The 14,828-nt window shown below is 41.0% G+C and overlaps 1 protein-coding gene across 2 annotated transcripts in view; it reads right to left on the reverse strand.

The window, feature by feature from the left end:
• Gm884 (predicted gene 884) overlaps positions 1 to 11,466 on the reverse strand; it is an 86,907-nt gene extending 75,441 nt beyond the window's left edge. Inside the window, exon 1 of one of the 2 annotated variants that reach the window (NM_001033434.2) lies at positions 2,860 to 4,722. In NM_001033434.2, the coding sequence (NP_001028606.2) occupies positions 2,860 to 4,595 (1,736 nt within the window). In that variant the 5' untranslated portion in view covers positions 4,596 to 4,722. Of the gene's footprint in view, positions 1 to 2,859 lie in introns of both variants that reach the window. The other variant, XM_030246104.1, reaches the window with a different exon arrangement.
• Positions 11,467 to 14,828: the final 3,362 nt, after the last annotated feature.

A 14,828-nucleotide genomic window follows, 5' to 3' on the forward strand; every position in this document is an offset into this window, starting at 1 on the left:
ATAATAGGAAAAGAATAAACAGAATCAGTAAAAATCCTAACACCTTCATGGAAGTGCTCGATGCAGAATGAGGGACGCCACCAACTTTATGATTCCTGAATCTATCAGTCTCTGAGGAAGCACAGTTAAGAACGCCTGACTACTGGTGAGATACTTCCTCAAAAGGTCAACTTCTAATCTGACCCACCTTTTGGTTAAAAAGGAGAGTTAATTACTAAGTATTTTTACTGTGTCTAAATGAATTCCTTCTTTAAGCCCATAAAAATATATGTGATTTAAAATTTAATATGGTCATTAAAATAGGCAAATTTTTAATCACTATTAACTACTAAGAAACCATATTAGTAATACCAAAACTTTGCTTAAGGGCTGTCTGTTGAAGCCTGTGTAGGTGTTAGAAAGATGAAAAAATTATAACTAGTGAAAGAAATGTACTGGTGTGGAAATAGTTCTCAGACGTGCCACGTAAGGAAAAGACACAAAATCACTGTGAAAGGAGTTTTAGCTCATCTGTGAAAAACACAAATGAAATTGCATTTTGCACCCCAAAATCCAAGTGGGATTTATGTTATGGATGGTAGGGCACAGAAGAAGAGTGACAAGGTCTATGGAGTGAAGTGTATAAATTATCTTATAAACCTTGTATGTTTTGTTTCCATTTTGCATGTGTGCATGCAGAAGCCCAAGTTTGACGTTAATGGTTATCCACACTCACTCTTCTACTTTACTGAGACAGGGTCTCTCAATCAAACCTAGACTCTTGCCGATATAGTACATGTGTCAGCCAGATTGTTCCGGTAGTATCTAGCTTTCAAGCTGTAAGGTAGACTGTCAACACTAACCTGTCATTTACATGAGATTCTGAGGATCTGAACTGTAATCCCCATACTTGCAATTTGGACATGTTAACAACTGAGTGATCTACCCAGGTGTCCCACTCCCCCCACCCCATTTCCAGCCCTAATAATGGGATGGAGGGCATTGTGTGTGCTAGTCAAGCAATCTACCACTAAGCTGTATTCCTAGCCCTTTTGTCATCCTGAGAAAGTATCTTACCAGTACAGTCTAGGCTGGCCTTGAGCTTGTGATTCTCATTTTTCCCTAGTGCTAAGATTATAGGCACATGTCACCAAAAAGGCTTCCATGACATTTCAAAAATGAGAATCTATACATGAGTGCCACATGCTTAAAAGAAGCTATTAAATTTAGTTATGTTCAGTTTCTTTGTTCTTTGACTCACTTTGAGTATTTACCCTTCGTATGTTCTTACTTCAGTGAAGACTTTCTTGCTCAGTTTGAACATATTTTTTTATGTTAGAGAAGAAAAAAATCTTTTCACTTGATAGTGAACATCTCCTCTCACCTAAGCTAATTTTATGTTCACCAATAAAGGAAATGCCTACAACTGAACTCAACCCCCATGCTGCTCTCATTCCTGACTGCTGAGTCCATCTGTTAAACTGTCTTCCTCATCTTCATCAAGGCAAACTGTGGGCTCATTTTTTTTATTATTTTGAAATGAGCTCTCACCTATAAGCCCTGACTGGTGTGGAACTCGCTCTGTAGACCAGACTGACCTTGAACTCACAGAGATCTACCACCTCTGCCTCCTGAGTGCTGGGACTAAAGGCAGCATCAGTTCTCAACTCTTTAATCAGTCACTAAATCCTCTCCTCTCCTACTCTGTGGAGATTCAGGGTTTCCTTCCCACTACCAAATGGCCACAGTGGCTCAGTTCTCCCTCACTTTATTCCTAAATTTTGCTAGATCCTTCTACATGGTCATCGAGAATTAAGCTTTTCCCCTGGATCACTCAACACATGGGTGCTAAAATAATCCTATATCTGAGTGTTATGACACATGCCTATATTTGTTATTTAAGGGGCTGAGGCGGGATGATCATGAAGTCAGGACCAACCTATACTACATAGCAAGGTTCTGCCCTCCATTTAATAGTTTTTCAGTAGTTCTTGGAAATGTTCTATGGTTCTCTATAGCATACTGTGACTTTCAAACCACTAGAGTTGATATTCAAAGTATTTCATAATATGTCTCATTGCTTTCTCTTTGCTGGTAAGTGATTCCACTAAATCCTTATTCTTGTAGCTATGCCTTTACTTATGCTGTAATCCCTATTTTTACTTTATTTAAAAAAACACTTTGGGACAAAGGTTAAGATTTAACATAATATTCCCCCTTTCCTTGTCTAGTAATTCACATTCCAGAGAAAAACTTCATACATATATAGCTCCCATACTTCTTAGCCCTGAGTAGTGCACACAATGAATGTAAAATATAGAAAGCTAAGAACAAGAATGAGCTCTGGACAAAACTGAGAAATTTCAAAGTATTAACACCTAGCACTCATATATGCTAAGAACTAAGATAAATATTCCATGTATTTAACTAAGACTCACATCAGCCCTATGGAAGAGTAGCTATCAGACTTCCCATTTTACGGGTTATGAAGTTCATTCACAGCTAAGAATTCTTCCTAGAGTTGAGGAGCTACCACATGAAAGATCTGGGCTCCAGCCTCAGGAGTCCAGCTCTGCAATCTACGCTAATCAGTCTGTTACATCTTCACTAATGAAATAAATTATAAAGAGGGTGTAGTGAAACAGAAGAACGGACGTTAAGCAATGAATACGGAAAAAGAAAATTATAAATAAAAGTTTGGGGAAGGGGCACTGAAGTAAGAAGGAAAGTGAAGACAATAAAAAGCTGACAAAGCCAAGGTAAAAGCAAAAAGTCAATTGATGGGAGCTGGGGTGACAAGGAAGGTCTGGGAAGGCTTTGAGGGAAAGGTTGCCATGTCAGGCAGAATGTAAAACAGAAATAAGAAAAGGTGAGTCTTACAAGATAACAAAAGTGTCATTGTAGGTGTTGGGCCTTGGCACAGGCACTTGTTGGAGTCTCCATTTTGGGCTGAGATGAACACACAACAGTGTCTCATTTTCACACACGCAGAAGTCACATATTTTGGTGTAATTGTAGGCACTTTTTTCTATAGTTAAATCATTTTCTGTACTAGAATTTTCAGAATATGGAGTTATGGTAGATTCCATTTTCAAAACTTGAACTGTAGGGCTTGAATGTTTCTCAACCTGATCTGGAGATAGACTTGTTGTACCAGGCCACTTCGGAGTAAGAGCTGTAGTCTCTGGGGCTTTAGAATGTGTAATCTCTGGAGAAGCAGCTGTAGTTGTTGAGACTCCAAAATGTGTAGCCTCTGAATAAAGACCTGTAGTTGTTGGGACTTCAGAATATATAGCCTGTGGATAAGGAGCTGTGGTTGTTGGAACTTCAGAATGTGCCGTTTCTATAGCTGATAAATTTGAATGTTGAGTTTCAATATAAACTGAAGTTAAAACTATTGTTGGATAATACTCTACAGATTGGGCTACAGTCTCCACAGGTATCTCTGAAGGATGAGCTGGAGTCTCCATTATGGAAGAATGTTTAGCCATTGTATTAGGTTGTTGAGTTACAGAAAAATTTGAGTGCAAATGTGGCATTGGGACTTGAAGATGCATTGAAGAAGGAACTGTAGTCTCATTCAAAGTAGTAGAACGATAAACCTCGGTAGTGGAGCCAGAGGATTCAGAGAGCCCTAGGTCTAAAGGTCGATATGAAACATTGGGTGTTACATACTTAACATTACCTTCAATTATAGATGAAACCACTAGCTCTTTATATTCTAGAGTTTGAACTACACCCTCTTTAGGTGATTTGGTAATCTGAGTTGGGGCCTCCTGCACAGGTTTAGATTCCATAGTTTTAGGAAAAAACAGATCTAGATCAACTACTGTTCCCATTGAAGGTTCTGCATTGTGAAAGAGAATCTCTTCGGGCTGATGTTCTTTACTCTCCTTCACATTTGGTGGTTGCTGAGCCTGTCCAAGAGAAGGAAAAGATATGATGATTTCCTGATCCAAAGGCTGTAATGAAACATTGGGTGGAGTTGTAGAATCATCTTCACCCCCAAATGGAACTGGAAGCAAGCCCTCTTTATATTCTAAAGTTTGCGCTATAATCTCTTTAGGCAATTTTGTGATCTGAGATGGAGTCTCCTGCACAGGTTCAGATGTTGTAGTTTTGAGAAAAAACAGATCTGGAGGTTCAACTATCATTCCCAGGGGAGTATCTGCATAATGAAGAAAAATCTTTCCTGGTGTATAGTTTTTAGTCTCCTTTGGATTTGGAGGGTGATGAGTCCAACCCGGAGGTTGAGAAGATATGGTGAGTTCCTGATCCAAAGGCTGTAATGATATATTGGGTGGTGGTGGAGACTCCGCTTGACCCTCAACTGGGACTGGAGGCAACCTCTTCTTATATTCTAGAGTGTGAGCTGCAACCTCTTTAGGTGATTTTGTAATCAGACTTGGAGTTTCCTGCACAAGATTAGATTTTGTACTTTTGAGAAAAAACAGATCTGGAGGTTGAACTACCATTCCCATGGGAGGTTCTGCATAAGGAAAAAAATTATTTTCTGGTGTATGGTTTTCAGTCTTCGCTGCATTTGGAGAGTGGTGAGTATATCCAGGAGGCTGAGAAGACATGGTGAGTTCCTGATCTAAAGGCTGTAATGACATACTGGGAGGAGCTGGAGACTCATCTTGACCCTCAATTGGACCTGAAAGCACTCCCTCTTTATAGTCTAGAGTTTGACCTACAACCTCTTTAGGTGACTTTGTAATCTGAGTTGGGTTCTCCTGCCCAGGATTAGATTTTGAAGTATTGAGAAGAAAAAGATCTGGAGGTTCAACTACCGTTCCCATGGGAGGTTCTGCATAATGAAGGGAAATCTTTCCTGGTGCATAGTTTTTAATCTCCTTTGGATTTAGAGGGTTGTGATTCCAAGCAGGAGGTTGAGAAGATACGGTGAGTTCCTGATCCAAAGGCTGCAATGACATTTTGGGTGATGTGGCAGACTCATCTTGTTCTTGAACTGGAGCGGGAAGCACCACCTTTTTATATTTGAGAGTTTGAGCTGCAACCTCTTTAGGAGATTCTGAAATCTGAGTTAGGGTCTCCTGCACAGGTTTAGAATTTGTAGTTTCGAGAAAAAACAGATCTGGAGGTTCAACTACCATTCCCATGGGAGGATCTGCATAATAAAGAAAAACCTTCCCTGGTGTATATTTCTTAGTCTCCTTTGGATTTGAGGGGTTGTGAGCCTGTGGAGGAGGAAGGGAAGGTATGATAAGTTCCTGATCCAAATGCTGTAATGATATATGGGGTAGTAGTGAAGACTCAGCTTGACCTTCAACAGAAGCTGGAAGCACCCCTTTTTTATATTCTCGAGTGGGAGCTGTAACATCTTTAGGTGAATTTATAATCTGAGTTGGAGTCTCCTGCACAGATTTAGATTTTGTAGATCTGAGAAAAAACAGATCTGGAGGTTCTACTGACATTCTTATGGGTGGCTCTGCATAATGAGGAAAAATCTTTCCTGGTGTATGAGTCTTAGTTTCCTTGGGATTTGGGGTGTCACGAGCTGGTGGAGAAAGAAGGGAAGGTATGATGACTTCCTGATCCAAAAGCTGTAATGACATATTGGGTGGGGTTGGAGACTCAGCTTGACCCTCAACTGGAACTGGAAGCACCCACTCCTTATATTCTGGAGTTTGAGCAAGAATCTCTTTAGGCGATTTAGTCATTTGAGTTGGGTTTTTCTGCACAGAATTATATTTTGTAGTTTTGAGAAGAAACAGATCTGGAGGTTCAACTACCATTCCCATGGGAGGTTCTGCATAATGAAGAAAAATCTTTCCTGGTGTATGATTTTTAGTCTCCTTTGGATTTGGAGGGTGGTGAGTCCAAGCAGGAGGCTGAGGAGATATGGTGAACTCCTGATCCAAAGCCTGTAATGACATATTGGGTAGGGCTACTGACTCAGCTTGTCCCTCAACTGGAGCCAGAACAACCCCCTCCTTATATTCTAGAGTGTGAGCTGCAACCTCTTTAGGTGATTTTGTAATCTGAGTTGGGGTCTCCTGCACAGGTTTAGATTCTGAAGTTTTGAGAAAAAACGGATCTGGAGTTTCAACTACCGTTCCCATGGGAGGTTTTGCATAATGAAGGAAAATCTTTGCTGGTGTATGGTTTCTACTCTCCTTTGGATTTGGAGAGTTGTGAGTCCAAGCAGGAAGTTGAGAAGATATAGTGAGTTCCTGATCCAAAGGCTGTAATGACATATTAGGTGGTGGTACTGACTCAGCTTGTCCCTCAACTGGAGCTGTAAGCATCCCCTTTTTATATTTTAGAGTGTGAGTTGCAACCTTTTTACGTAATTTTTTAATCTGAGTTGGCGTCTTCTGTGTAGGTTTGGATTTTGTAGATTTGAGAAAAAACAGATCTGGAGGTTCAGCCACCATTCCTATGGGATGTTCTGCATGATGAAGGAAAATCTTCCCTGGTGTATGGTTTTTAGTCTCCTTTGGATTTGGAGGCTCCTGTGCCAGTCCACGAGGAAGAAAAGGTATGATACGTTCCTGATCCAAAAGTTTTAATGACATATTGGGTGGGTTTAGAGACTTCTCTTGACCCTCAACTGGATCTGGAAGCACAGCCTCCTTATGTTCTGGACTTCGAGCTACAATCTCTTTAGATGATTTTGTAATATAAATTGAGGTCTCCTGCACAGGTTTAGATTTTGCAGTTTTGAGGAAAAACAGATCTGGAGTTTCAACTACCGTTCCCATGGGAGGTTCTGCATAATGAAGGAAAATCTTTCCTGGTGTATGTCTTTTAATTTCCTTTAGTTTTTGAGGGTGGTAAGTCCAACCAGGAAGATCTGAAAGTATGGCGAGTTCCTGATCCACAGACTGTAATGACACACTGTTCGGTGTTGGAAATTCAGTTTGTTCCAGTATTGGCATTGGAATCGTCACATCTTCACCTTCTGGAGCTAGAGCTTCAACTTCTTTAACTGGTTCTGTAATTTGAGTTGTGTTCTTCCGAATGCTTTGAGAATGTTCCTCCTCAGTTGTAGGTTGACTATGTACAGTAAGTTCCAGATCCAAAGGCTGAATGGTGATATCAGTTGGATTTAAATGCTGAATGTGAGCATCCCCTGGATATATCCCCAGAGGGTACTTTTGCGGAGGAACCATGGTCTGGTCTGGAGTTGTTGTAGGGTAAGCCTCTCTAGGAGGCTCTGAACTTATAGTGAGTTCCAGGTCCAAGGGATGAAATGAGACAGTGGGTAAAAGTGGATACTTGGCTTGATCCTGAATAGGTGCTGAAACTGCCACTTCTTGATATTCTGGGACTGGAGTTACAACCTGTTTAGGTGTTTCTGAAATCTGAGTTGTGGTCTCTTGAAAACGTTCTCCCTCAGCAGTAGATTGATAACTGGAACCTATGGTAAGTTCCAGATCCAAAGGTTTATCTGTGGCTTCAGCTGGGTTTGGATGCTGAGTGCGCTTTGGAAAATTAACTGTTATAGTCGTCTTTGAAACTGTAGACCGGTAAGCCTCTTTTGTAGGCTCTGAAGTGAGTTCTAGATTCAAATGCTGAAATGTTTGATATTCAGCTTGATCCTGACTAGGTGTTGGAACTGTTACCTCCTGAAATACAGGGACTGGAACTATAATCTCTTTATGAGGTTCTGTAATCTGAGTTGTGCTCTCCTGCACAGTTTGAGAAAGTTCTCCCTCAGTAGCAGGTTGTGGAGTTATGGTAAGTTCCAGATTCAGAGGTGGAACTATGCCTTCAGTTGGTTTTAGGTGCTGAACAGAAACTTCTTGTGGAAGTGTCATATGAGTGTACTTTGGAGGAAAAGCAGTAGTGTTCTTTGGAGTTGTAAAATGTTCAGCCTCTCTAGTAGGCTCTGGAGTAATGGTGGATTCCAGATCTAAGGGCTGAAACGAGACAGTGGGTGAGGTTAAATATTCAGCTTGATCCTGACTTAGTGTTGGAACTGTCATATCCAGATAGACTGGGACTGGAATTGCAACCGCTGTAGGTGATTCCGTGATCTGACCTGTGCTGTTTTGTAGAGTTTGAAGAAGTTCTCCCTCAGCAGTAGGTTGTGGAGTTATGGTAGGTTGCAGATCCAAAGGTTGAACTGTGGCTTCAGTTGGGTTTGGATGCTGAGTGTGAACTTGTTCTGAATGTATCACCAGAGGGTTTTTTGGAGGATGAACTATTATAGTCTGCTGTGGAACTGTAGGAAGATGAGGCTCTCTGGTAGACTCCGGAGTTATGGAAAGTTCCAGGTCTAATGGCTGAAATGAGACAGTAGATGAGGTTAAATATTCAGCTTGATCTTGACTTGGCGTTTGAACTGTCACCTCCTGATAGATTGGGACTAGAGCTACAACCTCTATAAGTGGTTCTCTTATTATCTGAGATGTGCTGTCTTGTAGAGTTTGAGGAAGTTCTCCCTCAGCAGTAGGTTGTGAAGTTAGGATAAGTTCCAGATTTAAAGGTTGAGCTGTGGCTTCAGTAGGGTTTGGATGCTGAGTGTGAACTTGTTCTGAATATATCACCAGAGGGTGCTTTGGAGGATGAACTATTATAATCTGCTGTGAAACTGTAGGATGATAAGGCTCTCCATTAGCCTCTGGAGTTATGGTGGGTTCCAGATCTAAGGATTGAAATGAGACAGTGGGTGAACGTGGATAGTTAGCTTGATCTTGAGTTGGTATTGGAATTGTCCCCTCATGATGTTCTGGAGCTTGCACTGTAACCTCTTTAAGTGGCCCTGTCAACTGAGTTGTGGTCTCCTGCAAAGTTTGAGCAAAGTTCTCCTTAGGAGTAGATTGCAGATTTATGGCAAGTTCCAGATCCAAAGGTTGAACTGTGGTTTTAGCTGGGTTTGGATGCTGAGTCTCTACATGCTGTGGATGTGAGATTTTCACTTGAGAATAAATCTGTGGATTTATAGTTCTCGTTGGTAACATATGCATAGTCTCTGGAGTAATTCCTGAAGTTACAGTGACTTCCAGGTCCAAAGACTGAAATGAACCATTAGATGATATTATATACTCACCTTGATCCTGATCTGGTCTTGGAACTGTCATTTTGTGTCCTGGAATGTCAGTTACCATATTTTTCAGTGGTTTTGGAGAGTGATGTGGAATCTTGTTATGGATTAGAGAAAAATTCCCCACCCTAGGAGGTTTTAAAGCCTGAGCTGCAGTGGGCTTTAGCACTGGAAATAGTTTCTGCTGACTTGGAGAAGGTTCCACAGAAAACTCTCCAAGTTGGTTTGGGACCTCTTGACCAACTGGAGAATACTGATCCTCTTCTGGGGCAGTTGGATACTGAGTTAGGATATTCTGTGATGCTGGAGAATAAACTTGGCCATGACCCAGGGGTAGACCTGTTACCTCGTGGTGACCTGGAGGTTGAGCTATCTCTTCAGTAGGTAGCTCTAGACTATGTTCTGGAGTCTCCTGCTGGTCTGGAAAGGGTTCTCCTTCCTCAGAGATCTGTGATATTCCAGTTATGTCTTCCTGCTGGCTTAAAGGTTTGTCATACAGAATAGGTTCTAGGGATTGAGATAGAACACCCTGTTGAGTTTTCAAGAATTCGACCTCTTCAGGCGTTGCAGCAGCATCATGATAGACAGAAGTTCCCATCTCTATGGGGTTTTCTGTTATGGTAATAGCCAGATCTGAAGGTTGACCAGTCACATCTGACAAGCTAGAATGCCGAGTCTGATAGAGATTTGAGGGCAAAATTGTCACTCCATGATTCTCTGGAAATTGAGCTAGTTGTTCAGTTGCAGAACTTTTAAGCTCTTCATCATACTCTGAGGCTTGAACTGGTACCTCCAGCTGGCTTTCAAATTGACTCTCCCCAGGAGTCTCAGAAGTCTGAGCTGGAGGTTCTTCCTCTTTAAGAAAAGGTTCAATATCATTAGAATACTCTATAGCATGCACTGGGAACTCCTGCTGGGCCAGAAAAGAGTCAACCTCCTTTATAGGCCCCAAAGTTATAGTAAGTGTCACATCCACAGGTATAACTGTAACATTTGGCAAGTGATACTGGTAATTTTCATTTTGAGTTGGCTGGATTTCAGGAATTGGTGAAGTTTCAACTACAGTCTCAATAGGGGATTCTGGAGCTCCAAATGGAGCCTCTTGCTCGACTACAGGGAACACTGTAGGCTGAACTGAGGCTTCTGGTTGGTTTTCAGAATCGGATCCTACCACCTCAGGAGACTCAGAAAGTTGAATTGGTTGCTCTAGCTCACTGAGAGAAGATTCATCCTCCAAAACAGGGCCTAAATGTTGAGATAGATCTTCTTGCTGAGTTGGTAAGGGGCCTACCTCCTCTGAATCCTCCTGAGGCTGAATTGAAGACTCCAGATCAATTCCAGAAGATTCACCTTCCTCAGGAGTCTCAGAAGGTTCACCTGGCTGCTGCTGCTGCTGGCTAAGAAAAAGTTCAGCTCCAACAAGAGGACCTGGAGTCTGAGTTGGAGTCTCCTCCTCATATGAAGATGACTCAACCTCCTTTATAGGCTCAGAAGTAATTTTAAGTTGTGTATCTACAGGCTTACCTGTAATAGTGGGCAAAGCATAATAGAGTTGATGGTGAACTGGGTCTTCTTTTTTATTTAAAGTTTCATCTTCCTCAGGAGACTGTGGGAAATAATCTGGAGCTTCCTGCTGGAGGTTCTCTGGATTTTGAGTTTGTGTCTCCATCTGGTCAAGTTCAACCTGCTCTAAGAGCTCGGGAACTTCGTCTGCATTCCCCTGGGATTGCAGAGGAAGGTTATAAGAATGAGGTTCATTCATAGTCAGGTCTTCATAATAATCATCCATAATTGGTTTCTGAAACTGAGGTTTTCCAACAACCACTTTAGCAAGTTTTTTGTGCTGAGCTAGACCTTTCTTCAACTCCTTGGGTGAAACAATGAACGTTTTTGCTGCATCCCCAAATAGACTGGCAGTACTTTTGAACTCTGAAGACAGGGTGGGAGCCTGATTTTGATCCCCACTTAGCATTAACATATTCCCTGGCTGCTTCCCAGTTGGTATCAGCTTGTCAGTCAGGTCCTGATGGGAAATGAGCTCCTCAGATGCTGGGTTCAGCTCCTGAAGAGTACTAGGGTCCTGGAACGGAAGCAAACTGTCAGTCAACTCCTCAAGTGGGGACAGCATCTCTGTGGAAACAGAGGACCCCAGGTGATCAACGTCCCCTGTGTCTGTCTTGGATATTCGAGTATGTGCGGCTCTAGGTGGATGATCAGAAGGGTGCCAAGACCAGAGCTTGGTTGGCACCCACGGCTTTGAAGTCAACTGGACTGGATTTCCAGTGAACTCTGGAATGGAAATAGCTGGGGCTAGCAGCCACAAAAGTTGCCACGTGAAGAGAAGCCTTCGTGCGCCAAAGTGCAGTGGAGGCATGGCATGCAGTAGGGACTGATCCACAGCGCTGTCCCACACTGGTGGGAAACTGAATGAAAGCCCTCGGAACCTTGACAACCAGCTTGCCCTGCCCCGCCCTTTATTTATGACAGTTAACCTTTGTTACAAAACCATTACTGGGCAGGGTCCCAATTAGATTCTGCTTGTTCTCTTACCAGTAATCTTTTTTCCTGGGCCTTTTGGACTATCTCTCTTTCAACTTTGTTGCAGAAAATTCCAACAGTCAAATTTAAAAGTAATCCTGGAGTATTTGTATCCTGTTTCTTGCTTCTGTAGCATCTTCCTTGTGTCCACAGTAGACTGATCAATGAATAAGCACCAAATAATATGTTGTTAGGACTTTAAAAGTAATGTTTAATTACAATAAAGTCATACATTTTTATTATTATTGTATGGTGGATAGGGCACATGCTCTAACATGCATGCAGAAGTCCAAGAATAGTTTATGGAGTTTGTTCTCTCTTTCCACCTTTAAGAGGCTTCTAGGAATGGAACTCTGATCATGAGGCTTGGATTATGAGGTGGCAAGTACATTTATCTGTTGAGCTACCTGCAGGCCATGAATATAAACTTAATCATACATCACTACATTCAAGTTTTTAACCTCTTGTAGACCTTTTTTAACACAGGCCTTCTGTAATGTGCTTAACCTTTCTAGGTTTATAAATTTTGATGTACATTTTGGAACACTGATTAGGAGAAAGCTACCATATCCAATCCTTTCTCATCTGAAAGCATTTCTTAACATTTTTTTTACCAAAATGTATTTTATATCTATGCCCTTTTTGTGTCTCTTTTCTCAATTGATTACTTTGTTATATTTTCTTTACAAATTTAAAAACATTTTATGTCACACTTCATACTGACATATGGGTAAGTAGGATGCTTAAAAGCTGCAACAGTGCTCTGAGCTACACAGCTTTATACCTATGTGCCAAAATTAAGCATAAGCCAACCTCACACAGAAAGAGAGGAGATGGGCTACTCAGAAAGGATAAAGCTAATAGACTCTGTGAGATTCTATTGTCATACACAGATGAGAAAACATTATTAAGGAACTTTGTATTCATGCTATCTGAGAAAAGAATAGCTGACTACTCTAGTTATTTGTGCCTTTTTGGGGGTGGGAAACTATAGAATTCACAATCCATAAGAGCCCCAAGGTCCTTTTGGCTCTATGTTGCTAATAACCTAGAGGTTATACTATGCTACTGTCTTTCCTTAATCTAGGAAAATGGAATGATATATTCTTTTTTTTTAAATGTACCATGCTATGTTCATTGAGCCATAACATGGCTTTTTTTTTAATTAGGTATTTTCCTCGTTTACATTTTCAATGCTATCCCAAAGGTCCCCCATACCCACCCACCCCCAATCCCCTACCCACCCACTCCCCCTTTTTGGCCCTGGCGTTCCCCTGTACTGGGCATATAAAGTTTGCAAGTCCAATGGGCCTCTCTTTGCAGTGATGGCCCACTAGGCCATCTTTTGATACATATGCAGCTAAAGACAAGAGCTCCCGGGTTATGAAGAGACTGGCTCCTAAACTTTACTCAGATGCTTCTTGGTTGGGATGCAAATATCTTCTGATGTTTGCTGACATCTCAATGTGCACTGAAGTTTACTCCACCCAGATAGAAGGAACTCAGACAATTATTCGCTAGAGTAAGATCTATCCTTTCTGAGTCTTTATAGTTTCAAGAACATCACAAAGTTGAAGTTGTTTCACCTTGAAACCGGTTTTTAAAAAAAACATAAATGGTCTCTTCAAGTAAACAAAAAAGACATTTACTTTAAATACAAAGGTAAGTTCTGCCTAAATATAACCATAGCTATAACCTCCTTGTGTTTCAGTCTGCATCATTGCTTTTCTTTTGGACACTCTTGGTAGACCATATTCTCAATAATATATAAATGATTATAACCTCCCACTATTTTCTTATTAATTATTCCATCATTGACTCTACTTCTTAGACTTGTTTTATTCTGTTTACCACTTCAATATAGAATATTCTGCATGTAGCTATCAGTAATTTTTTCAAAGTCAAAGAGAGCTTCTTCTAGGTGTGTGTGTGTGTGTGTGAGAGAGAGAGAGAGAGAGAGAGAGACAGAGAGAGAGCGCTTCTTCTAACCTTATAAGTTAAGATACTGAAGACAGCTGTCTAAAATAGGTGTCTGACAAGACCTGAGGGCTCTTAATATCTGTCAGCAACACAAGGGAAACCTGAGCCATTATTAAACCGAATGATGACTGCTCTATATCCAACCAAATAAATGAATTTATTTAAATGCATGTGAGAATAATAATTGTTCTATGTTTCAAAAACAAAAGTACATCCATAATTCTTAGACCATTATCCTAGTGAGGAAAGACAGTCATAACACACATCTGGCTAACTGGCCTTACTTTAGGTACATTCTGATAGAACTCATTGTCACTGCCTCTAATCTATTCCAGAAGTTCCTGGTGCCAGAATCTAAGGAATTCTGGCCAAAAACTAAGCCAAAAAATATGGCAAGAATCTTACCCACAGGTTTAAAATTGGCAGGTGGAAGATATACTTCCTGCAGACTCTTGCCTTTTGTAGACCAAGGCTTGAATTACACACTGAGCAAAACTGGCTGGTAGAACTGATGATGGTGAGCCTATTCCACTCCATCATTAGCACTCATGCTTCTGACTTAGATGCCCTACCTAGCCTTGGAACCAGTCTAGGAAAAAAACAAAAACCAAAAAACCTCAGAATCAATTGGACTACCTTTTCAATGTTGGATTTACTCATCGCTTAAAGCCATTCCATAAGAAGTCAAAGAACTAGATGTTCACACAAGAGTTTATGAAAATATTTAGGTAATGGTTTGCCAAGGTAATTGAAGACTGAAAACATTTAGATTTGGGCAACTATTTTAGCATAAAAGCAAGTACTTAACCAGGAATTAGAGAAACATGGCTCCCTTTTTTCCTCCAAAACTTCTGGGTAGGTCAACTCTCCTACTGTAAATGTAATCAAGTATATGCTTAATAAAAAAAAAAAACTTGCCACGGAAAAGGGAGTTTGAGAAAGAAATTAATAATAATGTGTCTCTCCTCTATTCCCCTCTCCACAATGAAAACAAAGCTTCCTCCAGCTCACACACAGACTCTTTGGGGACACCAACAACTCAAGGACTTCTGTGTTCATGGGACATCAGCACCACTTCTGCATAGAATAAAGACTGTAAAGCTACTAGGAGTTTGAATTAAAGTCCACTCTAGAATATATTCTCTCTCTCTCTCTCTCTCTCTCTCTCTCTCTCTCTCTCTTTCTCTCTCTCTCTGTCTCTGTCTGTCTGTCTCTGTCTCCCTCCCCCTCCCTCTCCCTGTGTGTGTGTGTTTGTGTGTGTGTGTGTTGCTGAATATGGTGTGCGTGCGTATGTGTGTTACTGACACTAAAATCA

Source organism: Mus musculus, chromosome 11, assembly GCF_000001635.26.
Source record: "Mus musculus strain C57BL/6J chromosome 11, GRCm38.p6 C57BL/6J".
NCBI lineage: Eukaryota > Metazoa > Chordata > Mammalia > Rodentia > Muridae > Mus > Mus musculus.